Source organism: Strongylocentrotus purpuratus, unplaced genomic scaffold, assembly GCF_000002235.5.
Source record: "Strongylocentrotus purpuratus isolate Spur 01 unplaced genomic scaffold, Spur_5.0 spur5_scaffold_11, whole genome shotgun sequence".
Classification (NCBI taxonomy): Eukaryota; Metazoa; Echinodermata; class Echinoidea; order Camarodonta; family Strongylocentrotidae; genus Strongylocentrotus; species Strongylocentrotus purpuratus.
The window spans coordinates 31,189,610-31,217,389 of NW_022145596.1; the positions used below are offsets into that span (position 1 = coordinate 31,189,610).

The 27,780-nt window shown below is 36.1% G+C and overlaps 1 protein-coding gene across 1 annotated transcript; it reads left to right on the forward strand.

The window, feature by feature from the left end:
- Nucleotides 1–291: 291 nt before the first annotated feature.
- On the forward strand, nt 292–27,682 carry LOC576623 (probable protein phosphatase 2C T23F11.1). Its single transcript, XM_776910.5, has 9 exons — nt 292–438; nt 10,472–10,580; nt 12,873–12,956; nt 13,907–14,038; nt 16,531–16,604; nt 17,415–17,556; nt 18,472–18,555; nt 21,282–21,427; nt 22,231–27,682. Exons 2-9 carry the CDS (start codon nt 10,478–10,480, stop codon nt 22,414–22,416), a joined length of 951 nt encoding a protein of 316 aa, XP_782003.3. The 5' UTR covers nt 292–438; nt 10,472–10,477; the 3' UTR covers nt 22,417–27,682.
- The last annotated feature ends 98 nt before the right edge of the window (nt 27,683–27,780 follow it).

Consider the following 27,780-nt stretch of genomic DNA (forward strand, 5'->3'; position numbering starts at 1 on the left):
CTTGGTTGAACAAATATTTTTTCTACTTCTTTTCTTGAAATATTATAAAGTGTCATTAAATTGCTGCCTGCCGAGTTTGTTTCTACATTCTTTTTAATTTGACTCTTATATACCACTTTTGCAGTTAAATCTTCAGATGTAAACACTTTCTTTGAAAAAATAAATTCTAAACTAAAGCCAGTGTGAATTGTCTTTGACCCAATAGGACCCTATAAAATGATATCGATGTTCCTTAGATTTTTGACGGTTGTCTATCTCAAGACGAGTGATGGCGCCAGATAATTCGCAAAACGAAGCCATGTTTTCGTACCTGATCAATTCAATCAAATGCACGGTTTATATTGCGTGAATAGAATAGGAAGACTCATAGAAGAACGCCGAAATACATGGATCTCATGACATTTTGATCGCTTTGATTAACGTACTAACTTAGGAGAGGTGAGTTAATGACATACAAATGTTCTAAAATATACATCTTTTCTAATCATCTTCATTTGTCTTTTATCGAGTGTCTGTAGACTAGAACTTTGAGTTGGAGAAGTTAAATTTATTATATTTCAAACAGTCCTGTGCTGTGACTGAGCTGTCTTCTCTGTGCCGAGTGATCTCTGTGTGTGTGTTTGTCTTTTGAAGCCAAGATCAAGTGAGTGCTTGTGGTTGTGCAACGTAGACCCACTACGTTTGAGTTTAATACTAAAATAACCTTATTGTTTGGCCTATGGGGATCAACCTGGCATTTATCAAGCCTTTACTTTAGCAGTAGATCTGTAGGGGCGCTGGTCCAAGAATAAGGATCGTCCGCATAAATGAGGATATCTTTGTAAACGTGGACCAACCGTGTCCTAAATAATAAGGATCGTCCGTCTTTTTTATTCGGCGCACTGCTGGTGTAAGGTAACCGATCCGAATATGCTGGCAATGCAAAAAACAGATTCCACGTAATAAAATAGTTGTCAGTCTTCCGGAGGATTTATCGTTCATATAAACGTGAAAGTCTCTGTGCTGCTTTTAGATCTAAGTGTGACATGCCAGATCAGAGCTACCAAGTGTCACGCATTAGGCGTGACGTCACGCATTTGGAGGGTCTGAAAACGGCTCTCACGCACGGCGCACGCACTAGATTAAAAAAAATGCCATACCTATACGTGTGTTATACCCTCGCATGCGCGCTTGCGCGCCGAAAAAATGAAAATGTCGCGCATTGCCGATCTTTTACCTTGTCGTCTCTGACATGCATCAATCCGGTTTTTGCATCGCCAACGCGCGGATCAGAAATATGGGACGTTCGTGAAAATGCAGACAATCCAGACTTAGACTTTAAGTTAGAGAAGGTCTATAGTCGATCTAGACTTTACTTTAGGTTGGATTTGTCCGTGTTTATGCAGACGATCCTTATTCTTGGACCAGGGCCCCTACTGTTAAGGGTCTTGGTGATAATGTAAAATATGATAATGATATCACCAAGCCTTAACTGGCACCCATAGGCTATAGACCCGAGCTGTGCAGATAGGCAGGTAAACAACACCCTAGCCTTTATTAGACCCCCGATACACATACCTCTGAAGTGGACTGAGGCCGTCCCCGGAGGCGGCTCGACGTACATGTATGTGTAACATCAACTTTTTTGAAAAGCCGGACTGAGGCTGCCTCCATCCAGTCCACCTCTGGATGTGGTTTGACGCCGGCCTGAGTCCGGACTCAGTCCCGCAATCAGTAGGTGTAACACCAAAGTGGACTCGGCGCCAGTTTATAAGCGGAAGTGAAGTGACCTGTCATCTGTAGGGACTTTTAGATTCGCACAAAGACAATGGGGATTGCTACGATCGACGTCCTTTTAATGCACTGCCTTGAACGGACGTCACACGTATCAGTCCACGCAAATCTAAAAGTCCCTATTATATCAACATTACATCAGGAGTGCCCCAACGTCAGCTCGTAAAAAGGCGACGTGAGGCCAGCCTGTGTGTAGATACAAAACTGCGGGCCTAAGATACGTGTAACAGGGGTTTGATGATCTCGTGGCGGCTTCAAATTGCAGGGGTGAGGCCTTCTCCGAAACCGGCTTTAAAAGCTGATGCATGTGTAACAGAAGGAACCTGCTTGTCAACTCCATTCAGCTAGGACTATGGTACTGCATACCAGGCTCTCGTTCGCTCTCTTCCTGAGTATGGGAGTGCTGTCTGGGATCCACACACCATCAGATGTCTAACCCAGTTGGAGATGGTCTAGAGACAAGCAGCGAGATATGTTCTCAACTATTAAAGGCTGCGACGAGTAAGTACTCGCACTGTTGACAACTACTCGAGTACGAATTTGTTTGTTTTTTGCTGATTTTTTCTTCTTCTCCACCTGGCACTGTTCCGACCAGCTGAAGCTCACCCAATGCCCAGAAAAGCACCGGCAGGGTACCGTGAGTAAAAATGTCTCCCAGCTCAATCATACACGGGGTGTCACTGTCAACTCACCACTCAGAAGCTAGGACCAAACTAGCTGCCAATGTCCAGATTTCTGTTTGAACTTGGGAGGATAATTTGTCTGTCATCTTTAGTTTTGAAAACAACATTGTTACTATTATTTGTGAGTAGTTTACAAGCACAAATCGGCGCCTTCAATTTCATCTCGCAGAAAATTAGCGTGGGTTTTCGTAGTCAGACTTTGGAATGCTTCCTACAACGTCGGCAAAAAAAAAAAATGACCGCCGAGTCCTGAGTATTCGCCTGTAAGCCTGGGAGTGTACCTCATTACACGGTTCTGCACAGCCTTATTCTCGACAGCTATCATCATACATCTAGCATCTCTGACATGCTGAGTCAACTTGGATGGACCTCCCTCCAGAAGAGAAGAGAAGAGACCATCAACGTCTCAGCTTTCTGTACAAGATGCACTACTCTCTGGTTGACTTTGACATCCACCACTACATCCAACCAGCAACAGTCATAAAAACTACAAGATCGTCTCGTCCTTACTGTTGTCGTGTCATGCAGTCACGAACTGAGCAACATATTTCCTCCTTCTTTCCTTGCACTGTTCGACAGTGGAACACCCTCCCTCTTGAGGTTGTCCTGGCTCCGTCAGTGGAAGCCTTCCAGCGACAACTAAAGACAGGCAGGAAGTAACTTCCAGCAACATTTTTACTGGCACTATGTACACCTTTCACCTGCACACCTTGGCATCCCCATGTCGCCACACACATGCATGTACACATCTGCAAGAATCTTCAGCAGAGAAGGAGGCAGATTATCCTGAAGAAGAAGAAGAAGAAATGCGTCCGAAATCACCCCTTCCCGCACTCGACGAGTATTGCACAGTGGGTTTAACGTTTGCTAATGGACTCTTCTTTCTTCTCATACAAAGCATTTTAAAATCGGTCAAAGAATAAGTATGAAATATCAGATTTTGCTAACAGAGTGGTAGCGATTTGCTTACCTTCCATGTGTTCCTGATGATAATTATAAAGGTGCTTTTTACATGACAAAAAAAGTTAAGTTCCAGCTGAAATAATAAGACGTGTTGTTTACACATAAACACTGTTTTTTGCGTTGCCAATTTGATACTTACTTGATATACTTTACTTTACGATTATAGCAATTAGTGTAAAAAAAGGCATGCGCGCAGGGAGTTTGTTAATTTCAGTGAACTCTGTGCATGCGCCTTTGTATGCTGTACTAATCGCTAATAAATATTGTAAAGTGAGTAAATTAGTAAAATATAGTCTTTATCCTGAACTACTAAAGGAGATAATGAGATGACGCAGTAAGTTCGAGCTATGAGCCTATGATCCAATCAGATGATCGAATTGGTGATTTGGCTCCCGATATTGGTATCGGATTGGGAGATCGGGAGGGAAATCTGATGCAAATCTGCCTCAAAAAATTATATAAGTTTGATAATTTTGAGCACTCTAATACCTAAATTACTTTGTAGCTCATAACTGGGATCATTTTGTCATTTGGTGTTGGTGTAGACAATGTCTGTTGATGCTTACATACATGTACGTGTACAGATAGTGCCTTTTCATGCTTCTGAAATTAAACAAGTTAGTCTAAAAGTAAAGGCCAAAACATGTGAGCCGCCATTATGTATTATAATGACATTGAGAAAAAAAAGAGTGTGCCTACAAAAGAGTATCTACATTTAGCAATAGATTAGATTTTAATTTTCAGTGCCTGTGTTGAATTTTGAGCATACATGTACAGTATCACAATTTTGATTTGTTGTTGTTGGTTGATTCAGTTTCTTACTTTCTTAGCAGTAGTACAGTTACATACAGGTACATCAATATTTCTGCACATTGTGTACTAAGTGATCATAGTTCTACAGCCCACTTGTTTAACTGTATTGGGCTGCCAAAAAACAGGAAGATATTCCCTGTTTGAAAAGACAAATAATTCATCTTGATCTAATAAGTTTTGATATTACTGTATGTACACTGTACAGTATGTGTAAAGCGCTGAAGATACAATTTGCATTTTGAACAAGACAAATAGCATGTACCGGTACATGTATGACTCAAGTTTGACATTTAAAAACCATCAGTTCATTCAGTGCATTGGCTGGTGCTAAATATCATTTATGTTAATGCTTTATCATTTTGTCAACCTTGTGATGTTTTGTATGTTATCATCTTGCCTGGAAATAAAATAAATAAAATAAATAAATAAATATGATCTTTGCATTTGGTTTTTAATCCATTCAATCATTCAAGCAGCTACTAATTCTGTATTTCTGCCAGAACTTTTCTCTGCAATAAAAAACATTTACCCAAGAAAATTATATTTCACTTGATGCATGGAGGTGTGTTAAATGTTAGATGAGTTCCAAGTTTTTTTTTTTTTTTTTTTTTTTTTTTAGCAGATCTATGTTTCTGCATTTATTGATAAATCAAATATAAAACATTCAAATAACAATAATAGTATATAGATAGAATAATTGATTTACATAAAGAGTGACAACATAAATACACATGTATAAATATATATATATATATATATATATATATTTGAAAACTTAAAAATAAGTAGGAGAATAGAGTGTCACATATTAAGTTTTTTTTCTTCAGAAAATATCTAATAAAAAGTGCAAAGAAAGTAAAGAAAGAAAGAAAAAATTGCAAGTGTGTGCAAGAGGGTGTGTGCAGGTGAATTAAGTGTTCATTCAGGCTCTACTGTATTATGCTGCTATTCAAAACAAGGAATATCTGGTGACGTGCAGGTAAAAAGCAATGAATAATGTTTTGCAGGGTATATGCTTCTATTTATAGCAGTGAATATGTGATGCTGTGCAGGCTGTATGCTGCTATCTATTGAAAGCTATGAATATGTTATATTGTGCAGACTATACATGTTGCTATAGCAGTTTAGAGTTTTCTAATATTTCCGTCTTCAAATGGGTAAAAATTGTTACCAACAAAATGTTTAATCAATGAAGTTATAAAAGAAAATTGCAAAATTTAATCAAAAATTTGCTAATTTAGAGACTTTAATGATTTGTTACAATCAGTTTTGCTTTCATTCAAGTATGGCATGCCATGATATACTACATTTGAAACAGACTAGAATTAGTACTGTCTTAGACGAAGAATGTAGTTCATAGTGATACTTTAGAAGTGTATGGATATTTGTTCTTATAAAAACAAAATTTTGTGCATTAGTATTCATTTGGATGTACATGTAGATTTTGATGAATTAATTAATTAAGCTCACTAATCATGCGTACATTTAAATCGCTACTTACAGTAGTACTGAGTCAAGCAGAATATGTGCATGATGAAGTGTTGCATGCTGTACTAACTAACATTGTAGTTTGTGCCTCAGTTATATTTGCTGGTAGAAGTATAAAGTCTGAGTTTTGTATACTCTTTGGTAATTTAATTTTGTTTTGAATAAATTCATCTTGTAAAGAATACATTAACATGCACATTTTACATGTGTGTAATAATGAGTACTGGTATCTTGTGTTTGGGTACTCGTCCAATCTACAAGGTTATAAGTTTAACCTTGTACTCCTTAGCCAATATTAAAGGTCATTGTGAAATTTATTATTTGCTGCCCTCTGCTGCTCTACTACTGCCAACAGCAAGCCCATAAACATTCATCCTCATTCAGCAGCAAGATTGCTTCTCAATCTCATACATGTAGGGAGGGACATTACATATTTTTTCCAGAATAAAATAACTACACGCAAAATTGTTTCATGCTTTAAATGACAAATTTCCTTACTTAGAGGTTTAGCTAGTCATCAGAGGAGAGGGGCTTTCCCCAAAAGGTGCTGGTATTTCCTAAATGACATAAGAGTAAGACTTTGATTGACCAGATGCGCCTATGTAGCTTCATGTGACCTCCAACTTTACAAGTAGAAAGTACATTTAAAGGGGAAGTTGGTTTTAATAGAAACAGAAAAATGAGAGAAACAAATTAGTGAAAGTCTGAGCAATATCCTATTAAAATTAGGATAGTTTTTAATTTTTGAAGTTGTCATCAGTGAAACACAAATTGATAACACTGTGACATATCTTGTGAGCTTTTCTCCAATTTGCTCTGTAAAGAAAACTTAATTAACTTTTATTTTCTTAGTTATTAATGACCGAATAGATTTGTTTCATACAGAGGTTGTATAAAAACATATTTGCTATACCGTTAATTATATTTATAGGATGAATATGATTTAAACAATTTCTAAATGTTACATATAAATTTGTGGATTTTTTAGTACGGTCAAATGGGGAGCTCGCAAGATACATCACAGAGTTATCAAATAGTGTTTCACTGACGAAAACTTCAAAAATTCATAACTCGGGTTTTTCTAAAACTTTCATTGCCACGTTTCTCTCACTTTTTCTGCTTCTATTAAAACAAAATTCATATCAGGGTGAACTTCCCCTATAAATTCATCTAGAATAAGATTGCAACAGCGCAGAATAGGCAAAAGGGAAAACTCAAAAGAAAAAATATAGTCTTCCCTTAAATTTAATGTGTACACAGGGCTGCACAGAAACTGTTTTTTGAAGGGGGTCCGGATTTAACTTTTTACGTTCGGTATGCATGAGTCCCACGTACAGTATAACATCAAAACTTCAAAATGTAGAGTGTCATGCCTTGGGAGGCGTTTCACAAAACTTATCATCAGTGACAAATGACAGTTTTGGTTATAAGCTACTGAAATCCTTGCTCCTGATTGATTATCAGCAGATTTGTCACTGATTTTTGTCATTTGTCATTGAAAAAAGGCTTTGTGAAACGCTCCCCTGGTGTACTTCTAACCCGAATACTCATTGGGGTGAAAAATAGACACAAAAGCATTCTGATTAATTTTCTATCAAAAGAATTGCAAGACAATCAAAAAAACACATCATAACTTGGCACAGTTACTGTTGATCCATACTTCATGAAATTCAAAGAATAGGGGGGGGGCGGGGGGGGGGGGGGGCTAGTGTAATGACAACCTTCCTCCATCCATTGTATGGATAGAGGTAATCCGCCAATGTGCCAATTTTTCATGTTGAATATGATAAACCTCAGCCAAATAGAAAACTATTCTTACACATGTCATGTACAACATACATGTAGTTATTGACAGAGAGTGCAATGACATCTGCATGCAATGCACATTTCGAAAGCTTCCAATTGTCAAATGTAATTGATCTAGTGTACATGCATGTTCCTAATTTGTAGACTCCTGGGGAATTATTAATTTGAAAGCTACTCTGTGTTAACATTAGGATCATTTCGAGCAGTCTTCGACACAATTTGTAAATAATTGATATACATGTACATTTACATGTACCGGTATGTATGCATTGTACATGTGCAGCTTCATTATTTCACTTGTTGTTAATGCAGCATGCAAATGAAGATTGCACTTCATTTAGTCAAGTGGAATTTAATTAGAATGGCAGAGAGAAGTAAAAGTACATGACATGAGAGAAAAAAGATTTAAATCTAACAGCCTTACTCATTCAGCGTTGCAGTTGAAACGTGGCAATTAGGCGCATATTGAGTACATGTAGCTAGTAAATATTGTGCTTGCCAGTACATCGTCAGTACAGTAATCAATGTGTTGTACTGGCAATGTCACAGTCAGCCATACAAATTAATTTAACTTTGATTCTGTTTCAAGTTCTCTCATTAACCTATAATGGAGCTGCTGTTTTACAGTATAAGTTTACATCATATTTCGCTTTACGCTTGACAACATACATTCATTCATTCATACATTCATTCATACAAGAAACTGTTACAACTTTTCTGAAGCACTAAGTTATAAATTGCACTAAGCACAGATTTATCTTTTTCGGGGAGGGGGGGGGGGGGGCGTGTAAGATGTCTTTTAGAGCTGTCATGAGTCTGTATTTGAATGCAATAAAATGTCTACTAAAAAGCAGACGTGTTTACATGAGCCTTCTGAAGTTCTGAGTCTTGTTTCCCTTAAATATAAAGATGATTTCTAGAGTATGAACTTCCTACTATCTACATACATACATGTATCCATTGTAATCATATTACTGTCCTGTAGTAATGATTGATGGATAGATGATTGTTTACCCTACTGTACATGTGTTAGCCGACAACCCGGTGATTGATGCCCTACATGTATCGTTCACAAAGAAACTATAAGGTACACCTACATGTATGCTGCACCTGGTAATGTACCATGACATCGTATGTGGAGGTACCCATATGGACATACAGTAGCCGGAACCTTTTCTTATGTGTACAGTGTATTTGGATGTTGGAATTATTCCTATCGTGTCTTTTGTTTTTGTTGTCTTCAATCTGTATGTTACGAGCACTACAACTTAGATTCGACCCCCCCCCCCCCCTCTGAATACTTCTGCCTAAAAGCATGCAAATACAAATTAATGTGTATTCCTAATGTTGCCTTGAGAGATTCTTGATTTTTTTCTGTGGAAGGTTGGTAGATTTGCCAGCATCAGCTTTTGCCTCTAAATAAATAAATATATATACAGTGAAACCTGTCTATAAAGACCACACAGGGGAGACAAGAAAAGGGGTCTTTATAGGCTGATGGTCTTTCTATACAGGTCACAAAAGCAGGTTTGACTGTATCTCAGTAACAGTAATATGAGGTCGGAGATGGTTGCAGTCTAGAATTTCTAAAGATCTTGGCTTGGCGAAATTTGTTTCTTAATTTATAAAAAATTTAATCTGCATCCAGACTACAAATTAGTTTCAAAGATACTAGATTGTCCTCAGCTGATCCAAACTACAGAACTTGTTCTCTGAACTGTATACGGTAATAGAAACTACATGTAGAGTACAGTGCACATTGTTATGACTGTTTTTAATGGTTTCCTATATCCTATTCTGTAGTAATTACATACAAATCAATTCATCAAGCACATAGGCATGTTGAATTTATAACATTACAATGAAGCTTAGTAGCTTACATTTGGCTATATGTACACTGTACATCACAGTACACAAATAAAAACTGAATTGTCTAAATAGGCCTACATGTATATATATTTTTTGTATATAATTTATTTTTAATAATTTTTTGATTGTGTATGTTACAGTAGGATAGACTAAAGGTTTTTACAACTTCCTTGATTTTCTTTGATGCACACATGAAGGATACATGTCTGTCATTTGTAGTTTACATAATACATGCACCATTGTATTTGTAATGTGATCGTAGGAAAACATACAATGAAATAACAATGGTACAATGTAACTATAAATGACATACTGTACATATTCCGTACATGTATCTTTCATGTGTGCTTCAAAGGATATCACAGAAGTAGGAAACATACGGACTGCCAGCTTTTCATCACATGGTCGGTGCGCTTTCAATCTTAAGTGTACATGTACTCCATTTTATTATACTGTAGTACTATTTACGCATAGTACATCTAGGCCTCATACTTGCAAATGTTCTTGAGGAGGTGTACATGTATGTGTAAACAACTGAATAAAGTAGGTTTATATATTTTCTGTCTTTTACCAGAATTGTTCACTGTGTTTACAGTGACACTTTACAGGTACATACATGTAGGCCATTACATACATGTACTGTACATGTAGCGACCTTACATATTGTACGTGTTGGCCTACATTGTACATGTACATGAAGGCAACCTGGTATACAGTATACTTTATACAGACAGAGTACGGTACATACATGTACATGTGTCCTGTACGCATCCTGTATTCAAGTTCCACCTCCTTCCTATTGTGACATACCCACTGTGTCACATGTACTGTACTCTTGTTTTTCTAATGCCTACTTTCATTATATTTTGTTTATAGGTAGAGGTCGGTCAGATGTTACTGTGGCATACTGACTGAGTCACTTCTACTCTTGTTTTCTAATTCCTACTTTCATTTATCCTGTTTATATATGTATATAGGTAGAGATCGATCAAACGTTATTGTGGCATACCGACTGTGTCAAATCTTGTTTTCTAAATCCTTTTTTTTTCTTCTTCTTCATTTTGTGATGATTTTAGGTAGAGATGGGTCAGACGTTATCCGAACCTGTCACTGCCAAAGAGACGTCAGGATGTGAGAACCATCTTTGCAAGGTCGGTGCCTCCTGCATGCAGGGATGGCGAATCAGTATCCTTTACATCATTCATGGTTTGTTTTTTTGGTAAAGTGATTTTTTATATAGAAGCTTTTTTTCAGCTTCATATGTACATGAATGTTTTTGTCATATTGTAGTGTACATACAGTACATGAAGGTGGATCCAGTATATCTGTAACAGGTAAACAGGAAAAACTTCAAGAGAGTTGGATCTCATCTTCATAGAGTATGTATATATGTTGTTTAATAGGCTATTTTCTTTAATAATGTGAACAAAAGCATAGTACATACATGTAAGTGCCTCAATACAAACGGTTTCATTCACCTGTTAGGAATAATTGTATTTCAGAACCGTAGTCAGAATGCAAATTGCATTAGTGTTGTTAGGTAGGGCAAGCCTCAATGTTTGTCCTACCATAGCAACAACTAATGTATGCGATTTGGAAGCCAAATGGTACATACACATGTACATGCCAATGTGTTATGCATTGCAGGTACATGTATGCATGAATTGCCTTGATTCTTCAATGCAGCAGAAAACAAATCACATGAAATTATTTCAAATTGTTTTACTTCAACGGTTTGGAGAGTTTTTTAAAAAATTGGTAAATATCTTTGACCAATCTCCCAAGTATGGCATGTGGACATTCAATATTTACATTGAACACTCTAGTACATTTATAGCTGTGATGTACGATTATCTTAAAGTCCAAGATATGATCCATATATTTCTTTCAAGGGTACAGGCCTAAGAGATAGACAGATGGACTTTGACCTTTCATCAGATCAGGAAGCTCAAGTTAGGTTCACATGACAGATCATCAAATTTAAATTTAGCCTGTGGTTTAATAAACTTTGAAGTTATCTATTGATTAGGAACCATGCAAACCCACTCGTTCTTAATTAAAATTTAATTTTTTTAAATAAATTATGAGCGATCTTAAGGTTAGCATAAAAGTTATATGTACAAGCAGGGGAAAGGAGGGAGGAGGGGGGGGGGGGGGATCCTCACTCGCCCCACTTGAAGTTATGTGCTGCAAATTCAAGGTTATGCCAGCTTTTAGTTGAAATGACTGCTTGCCCAGCTGACCATGAATACATGTTGTTTCTGTATATGAATAACAAATATTAAAAAAGATGTTTACCCAGGGAAGCCTCATCAGCACCGATGCTGTTCTTCCTGAGGGCCGTGCAGTTATCGTTCCCCCAGCAATTGCCAGGTACCCATCTACACCAGAGTGGAGAGTGGCAATTGATAGTCAAGTGAATGAACCACGCCACTTTGTTAAGGGATCGTTATGTACTACTTCAAGGTTTTGCAAACTTAAACTTTAAAACTATGATGGTCCCAAGCGAACATAGCTTCGATAACAAATCTGCAGTCAGTCAGTAATTGGTAGTTTGCCAAAGGTCAAGGTCTACTCTGTATATTATCTGGTATGCTTACTGCTGGCTGGAACAAACCCACCCTCTTAAGTTTTATAAATATCAATGTGAGTACAGAGGTCTACAGCCACATCAAAATGGGGTCAAAGTCAATATTGATAAGGGTTGGTTTTGTCGCCATAATAACCCTGGGATAGCTAACCACAAGAATGAAATCAGAAAAATGTGCATTCATTCACGTACTACGATTGATGTTCATTCATGAAAAGAGTCATTATACAGTTTGTAGCTTACATAGTACAGATGGCAATTAATGCTCAACAGTTATCCATGTTGGCCTATGTGTCCAATTTTGTGAATGATTTCCTACTAGAACTGTTGAGCTACAGTATTCCTATTCCGTTGAAATTTTCATTAACACAAGATATTGTTTGGCTTTTATTGTAGATGTCAGGGAAAATTGAGGGGAGGGGCTGGGACCTTTGTATTTGCATGTGCATGTATGCCTACCGGGGGATATGGGTCTATTGTTAGAATGGGGCTTTATTCATTTGCAACCATTGAATAAAATGAGATGTTAAGGTTTGTGGTGTAGTGGCTACTGAGTCCTGACCAAGGACCAGCCGTATACTTCCATGTTATTCTTGAAGTATTGAGAGTCCTAAGTAGTTCAGAAAGGCTGCATGTACATCTGTACTCTGTCCTGAGCATCTATCTATCCTTGGGTTATTGTCTAATTTTAGAGATTAATTGTTGTTCAAAAAGCTTATGATGAAAAAAAAATAATGAAAGTGATTTAATTGTGCATATGTGGTTTAATAGGGAGATATTTCTGTACGGTTCATACACATACTTGGGAAAAATGAATTTCTTTTGCTTTTTTGTCCCATTCATTGACTTTTGTGTGAGTTGTTGTCCCTTGACACATCATTAACCAGACATGGAAGATGCACACACACAGATCCTTGCTATCGATGATGACAAGGATTCTGCTTTCTTTGCAGTGTATGATGGCCATGGAGGTAAGAAATTGATTATAATGAGAGAGAGAAAATAGAAGGATATCCGTGATTACATCCAACATACCAAGAACCGTGCAAAACAATTGGTCTAAATGAGGTCACATGACAAATGATAGATTGACACTTCATAGCGATAGTAAAAAACCTCTGTGATCTTGGGGACTGTCTTCTTTCATCTTCCGCTCAGGAAGTTAGTATAGCCCGAGATCATCTCTGCGATGAAACCGAGTCGGTTGTGATCAATTTACCCTTGAATACTTTTAAACATTACTTAAATTACTTTGATGGGCTACTTTTTCACATCTTTAATGCATTTCTAATACTTTTATGAAAGATGATATTGTTGTAGGATGTTACCATTATTACATCGCTTTTGGGTGTTTGTGTTTTTATTATCATGTAAATATATGATTAAAACAAGAGCTACATGTCATGTTGTTTTGATTTAGTCAAATACCATAAGTAGTTCATTATTCATCATTCTGAAAATTATATGATCTTTGGTCACAGCTAATTTGAGAATCTTTATAAATAAATTGAGGTTTAATTGGACTTTGCTTCTATATTTTCTCGTTTTTTCCTACAAATCTTTTTGAAATTCCTTGAGCCTAATTTTTATTGAATTATGTCTATATTTCACTGTTTTAACTCAATTCCACTGGCTATCTCCCTGCAGCTAGTAAAAACCGCTATGTACCAGTTTTACTTCACCAAATGAAAAGATATAACTTTTATGCTCTTGTACTCATGTATTCAATCAGGGCCCCGTTTTATAAACAGTTGGGATCAATCAAAACTTAATTTGCCATTCGATATCAGTCGCAACTATGTACGTAAGAGACAGGGGACTGCAAATTTGCAATTGTTTCAGATCAATCACAACTCTTTTCAAGTTGGGGGCCTGTTCATCTATATCAAGTTATATTTTTGTCTTTTTATCTGTTTTATAGGAGCCAAAGTAGCTCAGTACGCAGGTCAACATCTGCACCGTAAGCTAGCCAACCAGTCAACGTACAAGAGAGGAGAAATCAGCACAGCTATTAGAGAATCATTCTTAAAAATAGATGAAGATATGCTCAAAGGTAAGTAAAGCTCATTTCTCTCCTGCTTGTATGGTGTCCAATATCATACAATTATTGAACGCCCAGGAGTTTTATAATAACAAATTATAAACCGTCAAATTCAGATTTTCTCGAGTGATATTATATTACACAGAAGCTGCAGACTGAGGTTGAAATATAAATTATGCACAAGGGAAGGACGCTACGCACTCAACATTTGTTGCATGAAACTGGAATTATTTGCGATCTTATGCCTTTTTTCTTCTTCTTGAGTCATTCCTTTTCATGAGATTCATGTAGCCTTCTCCATCTAATGTGTGTGGCTTAGTCAATGCAAACAATGGGTAGGCGCACTTATATTTAGAGTATGCTGGTTTTGTACACATTCAGAAGACCTATAGTCTCAAATAAATTGAAAGTCGCTTTTAGATATTTGCTCTAAAAATCACCGGAAATCAATAACAGAACAGTAACATATCAGAAACCATGGATTGAACGTATACGTGACTTGGGATTTATTTTTTATACAAGTTAAATAAAATGAGAACATGTATGTATTGAAAAACTCTGTCAATCTCGGTAATGGTACCAGAAATGGAGATTATCTTTTACAAGATCAGAAGGTGAATCACTATTTTTGTATGCACAATTCAGATACATTTGTCCTGATTACCTGTGTAGGCCTTGATAGTAAGTAAATACATCTAATGGCAACATTCTACCTCTCTTGGTACCCCAGTCTTACGTACAAATTACCATGTCGGCGTGACTACGATATGAAATTCTTTAGATACGGTATTGTGACGAATAAACCATGCATCACTTCATAAATATTTTGTATCCCTACTATAGGGGCATTTACACTGCATGCAAAAATCCTGGGATTTTCTTACATTCTGGAGTTTTGTTGGAAGTTGCTAGGCAACTACACATAAACATGATGAAAACCCATCTCTAGAGTGTGGTTATTCGAAACTCGGGCCAAAACTTTGCTCTTTTTTGCAGTGTAAATGCAGGCTCTCAAAATCACTGGGGAATTATTTTGTTTTTCGATCATGTCAATCTCCCTATTTCTGTGCTATTTGAATTGTGTGGAGAGCAGGAAGAAGTCATGCATCCTCGCTGCGCACCGAAAAACCCCACCAAAAACAGAATTAGCATAGCGATATACGTTTTATTTACAGGATTTTCCAGTAGTGTGATTTTTCAAATGTTTTTTTGTCAGTGTAAATGGGGCCCCATGATCCATTGCGATGAGAGAATGGATCTATGGAGAATGATTCATGAGAGAGATTACATGGGGATTACTATCTGATCAAAAAGATTCATGGTATTCCAGAGCAAGGAGCTCACTAGAAAACAAGGGAATTTCCCCTTGAAATATATATTATGCCATTGATCCATCTTGGCTGGCTATCATCAGTCTAGTAAATGTCAAGTGTCATCGGGTCCTCTCTTATGGACAGATCTTTTTATTATGCCATGTAGTACCGGTATATACCCCTTCATCACTTGACATCAATATAAAGGGTTTATTTTCTTGGCACTATTTTTATCTATATGGCTATTTTATTCTCTTCCGGTAATTGAATTTTGTTAACAATCTTTTTTTTAAATTCTCAAGTGTATTACTGCAACATTAAGAGTACTGTCTTACAAAGAGTTGCGATTGATCCAAATCAATCGCAAGTCCTCCAATCAATCGCGAGTTTGCAATCTCCTATCTCTTTTGTACATACTTGCAATTGAATACAATCGCAAAACAGTTCTGATTAATATCAACTTTTTGTAAGACAGGGCCTACCTATTGTGATATGAACAACATTCCACAAACAAGCTGTCTTTTGTACATAATGCTGCCTGAAGCAAAAACACAGCCAACCATAATCTATAAATAACACACTTCTTTGAAATGGGTGCTCATATTATGCATTGTTACTGTCTAGCTAAAGCTAATGAAAATGAAAGGAAAGAAGTTCCCTTTTATTTCTCAACTTGTTTTTACCAGAGTTTGTTTAATAATAGCACTTTGAGAGTCATGAGGTTTTTTTTTTAAAATTTGCCTTTCTTCAAAGTCTGATAATTTTTCCTTTATTGCCTGTTTTGTCTGATGAAATTGCATCCTAACATATATATTTCTTTTTGTGGGGGGCTGATCTCTCTCTAAATTCATATTTGAGTAAAAAATATTTAAAAATTACTCTTGTTTGTTTGAAAAGAAAAGAATTACCAGGAAGGAAGTATTAATGCTTTGCAGCATTCACCTTTTCCACTTTATTATTAACCAAAATGTAAATAATATACATGTAATCAGTGATAGTGCTTTCATTTCTTTTTTCCAACCTGAATTATCTGCAGTTCAGTTGCCAGGGTTACTACTTACCTGTACGTGATTTTATTTTTCCATGGCAGTCTTTACCACGGCATATGAGAACAAGATTTACAATGAGTGGGACTGTAGAAATACTTTTTAGTTCTAACTATTGCCTTTTCTTATTGATTCATTTCTACAGATGAAGCGATGAAAGACGAACTAGCCGGTACCACAGCTCTAATTACTGTGATGAAAAATAATAAAATTTATTGTGTAAGTATTCTCTTTATATTCCTGTCATGTGCATATAAGTTTAGTCAAACCTGCTTTAGTGACCACCTGTCTACAAAGACCACATTTGTTTGTTTCCCTTGAAAATGGTTTCTCGTTGAAATATGAACTATAGGCACCTGTACATAAAGACCACCTGCCTATCAAGACCACTTTTCCTTTCTCCTTTGAGTGGTCTTTAGACAGGTTTCACTGTAGTATTAAATGATAATAAGTTGAGGGGTTAATATTGAATAAATTAATCACACTGGCTTAAAAATCTTTGGAGCTGTAGCACTTTATTCAAATGAAAAGTTGATACTTCATAAATGTGGTGCTTAATTAAGTGCTACCCGTACAAAGGTATTCCTACTGCATCTCTCAAATGGCTTAGATTTGGTATTCAAGTTTTCAAAGAATTTTGTCATAGGAGATATAATTATACAGTGAAACCTGCCTATAAAGACCAACCCAAGGGAGACAAGAAAAGTGGTCTTCATGTACAGGTTCCTTTAGTACATGTTTCAATCAGAAACCATTTTCAAGGTAAACCAAAAGATGCGGTCTTTGTAGACAGTGGTCTTTCTATACAGGTGGTCGCTAAAGCAGGTTTGACCGTATTTTGTATACCTTAGTAATCATAATAAATAAGATTCTCTTGTGGAAGAGAATCAATTCTGATAAGAACTGAAATTTTAATAGTTCAATAAACTATAGTATTCTTTTAAAACTTTGGTAACATGTTTATTCCAAATATGTACATAGAACACTTTAGAAATGAATTATTGATGTTGATGTATTTTATCTTGACAGGGTAACGTAGGTGACTCGCGTGGTGTAATGAGTATCAGTGGGCATGCAAAGCCACTATCATTTGACCATAAACCAAGCAATGAGAACGAGAGTAAGAGGATAATAGCAGCTGGAGGATGGGTAGAATTCAATAGAGTAAATGGTGAGTTCATGACCTGCAGTGATAAAGGAGATTGGGGCTGAGGGAGGGCACTGTGACCCCCTCCTAAATCCTCTTTATCACCCTGAAAGTTGCATTTTTTGTAAATATTTGTGAGCATGTTTGGCTCAGTAGCGGTTTTAGAGAGATATTTCTCCTCCCCCCCCCCCCCCCACAAAAAAAAGTTCATGAGGCACATGTAGAAAATGAATGCAAAAATTCCCCAAGGAGCCCCCCCCCCCCCCACCCCCCCCCCCCCCCAGAAAGAAAAAATAAATAAATAGAATATATGGATAAATCAGTAAATTAAAAAAATTAAAAATGACCAAAAAAACTTTTTGAACCTTTCCTGGTTTGGTTGGAATATCGTCTTTAATAGGTGTCACAATGTAACAAAACTAACCATAAATCCTCAATGGAGAAGAACCGACATTTATTGCTGTCAGACGTAGTTTCCTGCTTTCCTGAACAACTTGCAAATGGGTTCAGAACCTGGTTAAAGAACTTTTTCAAACTAGTTGACACGATCAGACCAGGAGTTGGGATTGATGGCTACAATATGACAGTATACCTCACATTTAGTTGGGTACAAGCAAATGATCAAGAACCATATTAGAAAAAGAAAAATGATGAAAACTACTTAATTCTGAAATAAATGTGCTCTCTACCGTTATTTGTGGATTTTAATGAAGATATAACTGTGATACCAGGGCCCCATCTTATAAAGAGCTGCTATTGATCCGAATCAATCGCAAGTCCTCTAATCAATCGCAAGTTTGCAGTCTCCTATCTCAATAATGTACATAGTTACGATTAATGTGAATGGCAAATAAGTTGTGATTAATCGTAACTGTTTATAAGACATGGCCCATATATGTGTTTTCTCTAAAGTAATCCATGTGTTTGTGTTTTGTTTAGGAAACCTTGCATTATCAAGAGCATTAGGAGATTTTGTCTTCAAACGAAACCTGAGTAAAGGACCTGAGGAGCAGATAGTGACAGGTATGTACATGTACATATATATTAAAGGTAAAGACCAGTATTGGAAACGCCCCAATTTCAAAAAATGGACAGAAGCTCTTATTACCAATCATGTGAAAGAATATGTTTTGAATAATATATGATAATACAAAAAATACAAAAAAAATTGCCGGGAAACCGCTTACTAATTGATATATTTGGTAAATTAGTTTATCTATTATGTGAGAGATAAAAACACACGTGTTTCATCGATACATCTTTCTGTGTACAGTGCTTGTAACTTTATGAAGACTGGGCCAAATTTCTTATCATTTTGATGATTCCAGAACCTTGCAGTACATCTACATGTATGTTAGATGATAAACCTTTTCTGATCGATTTCACAACGTTTCTTTCAAAATGCAATCGCATGACCTTAACTGGTCTTTATCTTTAAAGATATAGACCGGTAGTGGTAAAATTGCGGTTCAAGGGTTTTGGGTTTGAGATATCCATTCAATATTGTTTAAATATTGCCTTCAAAGGTTAAGATAGCAATAGTTCAATCTAAATTCGCAAAAAAAAAAATCAGAAATATATGCCCAAATTTTCAATGTTCAAGTGCATTCAAGATATCTATCCAGGCCGGATCGATATGATAATTTACCAAATATATCAATTAGTACCTGTAGGTGGTTTCCTGGCAGAATTTGTATCATCGCGTATTAGTCAAAACATATTCTTTCACATGATTGGTAATGAGAGCTTCCATTTCATTTTTTTTTGGCGTTTCCAAAACTGGTCTATACCTTTAAGACTAAAGGTTGGTTGACATATAGCTAGGTAAACCGCAACAATGGCATTTGCATTTATGAGCATGATACTGCATTAAAGTGAGAGATACTGGTATTTTGATTTCCTGTGGTTGAATCTTGATATAGATAATACTGGTATGTAAAAACTATAGTCTTTTGAAGGAAGATCTGTAATCAAGGTCCATTTCCTTTTCAAGCATTTCCTCTGCTAAAGAAGTGGTGTTGTTAAAAATTATATCAATTGCATATATGAATATAGACTTTCAAAAAACTTGAAACTCAAAATAATAATGTTAATAGTTATAATATTGGATATTTGTATTGTGCACATATCCACAGGGTGCTACAATTAACTCCTCAGCTCTTCTAGGCTGCCATTTTTGGTTTTCACAGCATTCAAGGAACTCCTCCATACCGTTACCAATTTAACAATGTTGGTCCCTGCCACTCTCTTTAATATGTTAAGATGATTTAAAAGATCCTGGAAAAAGTAGGATGATCATGATGATTGTGTATAACCTATGTATTCATGCAACACTATTTTTTCATGTGAACCTCATGAAGCAGTTGATAAAATATTGTAACAGTTTAGTATTAGGATGACAACCAAGTAATATCTTTGAATTGGGTTGCTTTGTTTCAAGTTTCAAGTGGTTATCTTTAAGTGACATATTTTACTAAACATAACGTTAACAATTATGAAATAAGGACATTTATGTGTTTTCCTCAGCTTTACCACTTGATTCTAAACATACAGTTCACTTAGGAATCAGTTGAACATTATCGCTCTTGACATTTGCTAATGCCCCAAAACACCAAGACATTGTCCTTTCTTTTTATATGAGCATTCTACTTTGGTTGTCTATAACTGTTAAAATGAAAATGCCATGTAGATTCTGTTATTCTCTTTTACTACATCAATGATGGCATTTGATGGATATCATCTGCTGTTATTAAACGGCATGATGGAAATGTGCATGAGTGCACAATGTCTAATATGATTAGACTAGGCCTCTTCTATGATCATGTGATTATGCAGGAATACCTGTCATTATCTATGACAATATGTTGCATCATTCATACATGGTGAAACATGGTGGGTATATGTACTTGGGATAACTGAAGAATATGTGAATATATATCCTATGAGGACTATGAACATGTGATATTATGTTTTTCCCTATGTTTGCTCCTTACCGATGTGCACATTTCCTGTGCTTCATTAGAAGAAACATTGCTTTATTAAAGATGCTTACTTTCAAGAGCATAGTGATTTTTGAAATGGTGTGGACAGAAATGATTAGCGCTAAGGGCTTGTCATGCTCTCAATTAATAATAATAATAATAATAGTGGGTTCTTGTCTAGCGCTCATGTCTGTCAGATTTGACACTCCTGGTGCTCCCGGTTTACCATCTGATCCTTTAATTAACTGGGTTGGAATATCTTGACAGTTTATCCCTTCTTTTCTTATTAATTTTAGTGATTGAATTATTATTTGTTAAAGTAATCTTTATTGTTAAAAACAAATAAAAGTACCTGGTAGTCACAGTCCTGAAAATTTATTTACAGTGATCATTTTTGTGTGGTATTATTTTTTTTCTCTGTTTTTACAGCTGTACCTGATGTAACAGAGACAGAAATCATCTCAGATTCAGAGTTCTTATTATTAGCATGTGATGGTATCTAGTCTGTGATTGGTCTAATATTATTCTATCTCTCTTTACAGCTGTACCTGATGTAACAGAGAGAGAAATCATCCCCGATTCAGAGTTCTTAGTATTAGCATGTGATGGTTTCTAGTCTGTGTTTGGTCTAATAGTATATTATCTCTCTTTACAGCTGTACCTGATGTAACAGAGACAGAAATCATCCCAGATTCAGAGTTCTTATTATTAGCATGTGATGGTATCTAGTCTGTGATTGGTCTAATAGTATATTATCTCTCTTTACAGCTGTACCTGATGTAACAGAGACAGAAATCCTCCCCGATTCAGAGTTCTTATTATTAGCATGTGATGGTATCTGGGATGTGCTCACAAATCAGGAAGTAGTGGACTTTGTACGAAGCAGGATAGGGAATAAAATGGATCCAGAAAAGGTAAGCCATAAGTTGACTTGATGTTATAGAAATAATGAATATTACTTGCCTCCTACAAATATACATGTTTTCTGCAGAAACCACTCACATTAATACTGAATCCACCCTGATACCCACTTTATAAAGCAGTAACATGAGAGAAAGATAAGTGAGTGTTTAACTAGATCAATAAAGGAAAAAAAAGTTAGGAAATATTTGCATTTGTAAAGAGCACCACACAATCAATCAGTTAAAAGGGTTCCCTTCATTATGAACCACTTTTCATTTTTATGGAAAATTTGACAGAATTGAAATTTCTGGAGATAAACATATATGTCCCCTTCAGTGAAATATATATCAGTATCAAATAATATGGGACTTGGGAGGAATTTTGTCAAGCGCTTTGTAAGTGCTCTTATCAATACCTTCTAGATTAGATTGTTTAAAAAATTGTGAGTTTGTATATGCTCTCTCAAAACTGTGGATTACTTGTTTTATCTACTTTCTAAGCTGGATATAGAATGGGGGAGGGGAGGGGGAGGAGAACATTTGCTCATGCTGGGCTTTGCTGTGTGATGCTCTCCCTGGAGAGCTTAGAAATAACAGATCAGTTGAAATGCTCAAAAATAGAATTAGATTTGTCTTGCAATTAACTGTGGTATGTTTTTTAAGACTTCTATCCTACTGATGTTTTACTGTATATTTATGTGCAATGCTTTTATGTAATTTTGTTTTGCACTTGTGCGTCTTGACCGTTGATCTTAAGTTTAAAATGTTTTCTCTTTCTTATTCTTGTTATTATTTATTCTATCCATCTCAAACAGATATGTGAAGACTTGATGACAAGATGTCTTGCTCCAGACTGTCAGATGGGAGGGCTCGGGTGTGATAACATGACCGTCGTCCTCGTGTGCTTGCTCCAAGGAAAATCATATGATGAACTCAATGCAAAATGTGCAAAACCAAAGTCTGATAAGTGTCCGTTTGAGATCGCTCCTGTGCAGCTGTAGGTGTGGAGACGGTAGAAATCCCTGTCAATTTTGCAAAGTGAACGCTACCTGGATAAAGCCAATAGCATGGACAGACAGACAGCAAGCAATGGCTGGTTTGTGTATGTATCAGCATTTTGTGATCATTTCCCCCCTGATAATGCTCTGTGTGTAGACGTGAGAATGTTCTTCAAATCTGTTCCATCTTATATGTAAAAGAAATTCATTGTTAATTCTGGTTTTCGTGTGTGTACAACATTGTCCTCATTGGCGGTGTGTTTTATTTCATGATCACTACAGAAATCACAACAATTTGTTTCTTTGTATTTTGTTGATCCTGTCAGAGCCAAACAAGAAAATTTAAGAATGTATTGGCCTCCTTCTAGTTATTTCAAATTTGGAGGTAGGCAGACATAAAAAAAATCATGATCTTTCACCTTCTTATTGGAATCCCACTCTGAAATTGCCCCCTTGTTCCGGAGGTGCTTCCAGAATGCAGTAGTGATGATGTCATCCCGATGATGTTCTGCTTTCTCTCGAATGATTTTGACATCATAACGAGACAAGCCACGCACTTACTGGAGGTTGTCATCAGTCCAGTGTTTACCCCTTTATTAACCTCAATACATCACAAGACTCAAAGTGATATCCATCTCATAGTCAGTATGATTATATTGAGTTTGTGTTCAGTAGAGCTCAGCTTATTTTTGACTTGCTGTATGCGTTTTGTGTTTGGTCATGAGAACACTCATCATCACCATCATTGTTGAGCGTCCGTTTTTCCTACACCACGCTTTAGGGCGTTTCATTTCCTTTATTGCCCTTCTCCAAGCTGTCCGGTCTTCATCATCCGCTGGGGTGAGACCAGATGCCCTCATGTCTTATCCTAGTGTCTCCTTGGGCATTTTGAGCCGGTGTTTTGAGCCAGCCATCTTCGCGAGGGATCCGATTTCTTCTTCCTGCATACTTCTTTTGATCCTCTTTTCTATTTTTTCACTTCCTCATCGAGGTGACCTATCACATAAACCGATTGATGTTCATATGCCTCAAATCCATGCAGAGATCATATTGTTCATTGTGGAGGAAAAAAGAATGCCAAATATAGGTCAAGGGTCATGTATGAAAGCTACTAAAATAATAATAATATTGGATTCTTATATAGCGCACGTATCGACCTTGCAAGGTCCTCAAGGCGCTCCAACATTACCCGGCTATGCTAGGCTGCCGATTTCGATGCTCACAACATTCAAAGGAATTCCTTCCTACCGGTACCCATTTAATACAGAATATTATGTTACTGTACACCTCACATAGCATCAGTTTGTCATAACTTACAGAGCAAAGCATTACAAAGCACCACAAAGCACTTTTAACAGGGTACATATGAAACATTAGAAGTTGAATTGAAAAACCAGTGGCTTTGTTTGAGGATTAATTCAGACTCTGTGTTCCGACATCATCATTTGACAACATCTGATATATCGGGAGATTTCAGACATTCTTATCAGGCCCGCCCTTGTACATTTTCTTGAAAATGTTTATGATTATGTGATGTCTACACATTTGTTTTTATCCTGTGATGTTGTAAATTGTGTGTTCACCTTTTGATTTAGATTTCTATTTTATTTACATCTTTATTTCTAGCACGATACAATCCCCATTGATTATGAAACATGATTTTGAAAACAAAACGCAAACCATTCTTCATTTACTTGGATGTTTTCTATTGAGCATAGATATATTTTATACTACCAATGTTCTATTGAATTCTCGAAACGTATGATTTTTCATGTTGTGTTTTTCAATGTAGCGAGTACATGTAGATTGTACTGTCAAATAGATTAATGTAGAGCGTGATGTTGATTTAAAGGGTGCTAATACCTTGTGCCCCAAATCACTAACAGAGATAAGGTTAGTTAAAATCCGGAATAGGCATTGAGTCTGGAAGCGATGTGGAAGGTGGGATTTGATAAACGAGTACCGGTAAGAGAATTAGAGTTCTGTGTGTGTGAAAAGATGCACAATTTTATCGCTTGTTGTTTGTCAATAACTGTAAGATATGTTAATTGTATTAAAACTTTTTCAGAAGGGTTTAAAAGTTGACTCTCTGAATTGTACATGAATCTGTAATTAAACAAAAAGAAGAAAAGAATAGATTGTATGTATATGATGTCATGTATTCAGAGTGTTATCCACATGTAAGATGGGAATCAAACATAATATAGTATGAGTGTGTAACTAGTGTACTGTTATTGATTCCTGTTTAATGACGTGATGCACCTGTATTTCAAATGGAGGTCTTCCGACCATGTGTTGTTACATAGAGCCAGCCAGCCAAACTCAAATGCCGTTTGCTGCTTGTTCAAAAAGTCAAGGGTTATTTTATAGGACTAAAATGCTTATTTTGGAAACGCCGTCAGTCAGCCTGTATTGTAAGAGAAATGGTTTCAGCTTTTGCTCTTCAAATTGGCTACACTAAGTATTTCTTACTGCTTCTACAAGCATTGTTCTCCTACATTGGAAATGTAACATATATATTCAATATTCATATTGATGCTAACAATTTGCCAATTTGTATGAGAAGATTTAGGGTGAACTCAAGTTGCCAATTTAAAGATGGGATGCTTGTTTTCCTAGAAAATATTCCATTCAACGAAATACATCCTGCTGCATTGAAGAAAAACAAATGCCACCGTATTTGTGCTGGATGCATATTTTGTAATATGGAGAATTCTTTTCTGATATCGTAAATTGTGATCTGTAGGATCTGAATGTGCTTGGGTAAGTGGAATTAGCATGCATCTGAGATGTGGATTTTAATCCTGCAGCTATGTGTAATTACTACAACATAGCGTTGTGGTCCAAAACTACCAAGTTTGTTTGGTATTTTGTTCATACTACTACCTGTACTGTTAATATTCCACCGCTAGTTCCTGAGGTGTGGTGACAAAAGTAGGATGTTGTGCATACTGATTTATGGAATGTGCTCTGACCAAGGTTGATGTTGCTACTACAGTCAAACCTGTCTATAGCGACCACCCAAGAAAAACACAAAAGTGGTCTTTGTAGACAGGTTCCTTTAGTACATATTTCAATAATAAACCATTTTCCAGGAAAACAAAAAAATGTGGTCTTTGTAGACAGGTGGTCACTAAAGCAGGTTTGACTGTATCTCAGTTTGTGAATACCATTTCCTTATTAAAGTTGTATGCTTCTTGGGTGTTGTTATGATCATGTCAGAACTGCCAATGTTACAAAATCACTCTTTTTAACGCATTTGTTAGGTGTCTGTTTACAAAATTTGGAATAGATCCTTTATGTAAATTCGTTATAGTGCTAAATCCATTCAGTCATATCCAGATATATCTGAGAATACGCATACTGGTACGTATTAAACTTTAGAGCACATATCGTAAATGATATTACTGCAGAGAAGAAAGTTATCTTCATGTAGAAGCAACATTTAGTCAAGGATGAAGGTTTGTCTGTGGGGGCAAAAAGAAGACATTTTGACCGTTTCAATTATAATGTCTACAGCTGGACCCCTTTAATGAGTTAAACACTGGTCTCTGTTTCTGGTAGGAAAGAAAGGATGTAGCTGATACTTAAATAAAAACAAAAAATGCCCAATGTTTACATTAATGCGGCAACACTGGTCTTCCATACTTTAATAGTCCCATTTTGCCCATGATACATCTAAATGCTGGGAAGTCCCAATTATTATTCAATCATTTTAGTGTATTTATTAAATTATTGCTTATTTTTTGGTTGTATCATTTCCTTTTCTGCTTTATATTGTCCCTGTGCCTTTTTGTAAAACATAGCAACACCTGTATTGAAGGTTAATTTCACGCACATGAATATTAGGAGGAACATTTTGAGTGCAGGAAAATAAAAGGTATTTTGATTGGCATTGTATGAGTCAAAATTAGGATAAGTAAAGTTCCGGTGAACTTTAATCGCATGGTGCATATCATCACCTACATGTACAAGGACGTTACCTCTGTGTGAAAGTTTAAGGGTCAATGACCTACTGGCTCTCAGCATATCATATCTTCTATGTATTTACATTTTTTTTCAAGAATTAATATATTGCATTGATATAACACAAAGCTATTGACTTCTGATTTATTGATTAATCCAAGTAGTCTGGATCAATAGCATTTCAGCTAAATCTTTTGATTTAGTTTGACAGATTATGAGTTTGCTTGAATAAAAGGGTTTACATGTACTTTGATGATAGAAGTATGTATTTGTACAGCGGTGAATTGTATGACGAGATTAAACTATTAATGAAACAGAAAAGCATTGATTTTTTTTCTCATAAATATACCATTTTTCTGCCTCTTAGTTTGTCTCTTATCAACCCATTTCATTGTTTTGCTCTCTGAAAATTTGGATTCTTGGATACCATTCTCATTTCTCTCTATTTTTCTCAATATATAAGAATATTAAATCATGTGATTTCATATTTCACAGTTTAGTAAACTTTAAGAGGCCCAATAAGCTTCATACAAGATGTTGTTCATTTCCAGTAAAAATAGTATTCTCTGTTGACTCATATTACATTAATCAAGACGAATGTTTTCCCATTTTATAATTCACCGCCACAATAATTTCAACACTGAAAGAAGCAGACAGAATTCAAGATTAATGCCGGAAGCTCAGAATGCTGTTTCATCTTTGCAAATGAATCCCTTACCTCACAAATCTCAGCCATTTTGTACCGAGTTCATAAATACTTCATTCCCGTAATCTCGTTTTGTTTTGTGGGTTTATTCTTTTTGACATCAAAGAGGGTTTGTGTTTTTGTCTCACACGTTGGGGCACCAAACTGTGTTGTGATTTTGATCAAGTTGTATCGTGTTTAAAAGATTAAATGTACTGATGAAATTCATCATACATGTGCATCTAATTGCAAAGAAAAATTATATATATAATGCAGGATTGGTGATTTCTGCAAACCCTGTGCTGTGATGTTTTAGGATATACACTTGTACTGATGTGTAATGATTGCTCTAATGAAGACACAATTCATCTGTTCAGAACCAGAAGGCTGTTAACTCTGTGTTATTAAAAGCATGAGTTAACACCCTTCTGGCTCCAAACAGACCAATTCATTGTAAACCCCCTCTATCGTTCATGTTGTTAGCTAACTGATGTTCTAGAGAGTACTGCATTTGAATATTTTTGAAGAAAACAAATAATAATGAATTGAAGATGACTTGTGTGTATGTGATCACTATGTAAATAAAAACTTAAACCCACCTTGGTTTGCCTCCACTTATTTGAATGCTTGTGGAGGATTTATTGGAATCTTATTGGTAGTCTAATAACGTTAGAAGATGAAACAAGGATGTCTGGATGAGAAAGATTGTGTAATAA

Excerpts from the sequence above, each read along its gene's own strand:
- LOC576623 (XM_776910.5), top strand. The coding sequence starts at position 10,478 with ATGGGTCAGACGTTATCCGAACCTGTCACTGCCAAAGAGACGTCAGGA. Across the intron at positions 14,039-16,530 it reads AGATGAAGATATGCTCAAAG|ATGAAGCGATGAAAGACGAA; the intron begins GTAAGTAAAGCT and ends TCATTTCTACAG. Across the intron at positions 21,428-22,230 it reads ATAAAATGGATCCAGAAAAG|ATATGTGAAGACTTGATGAC; the intron begins GTAAGCCATAAG and ends CATCTCAAACAG.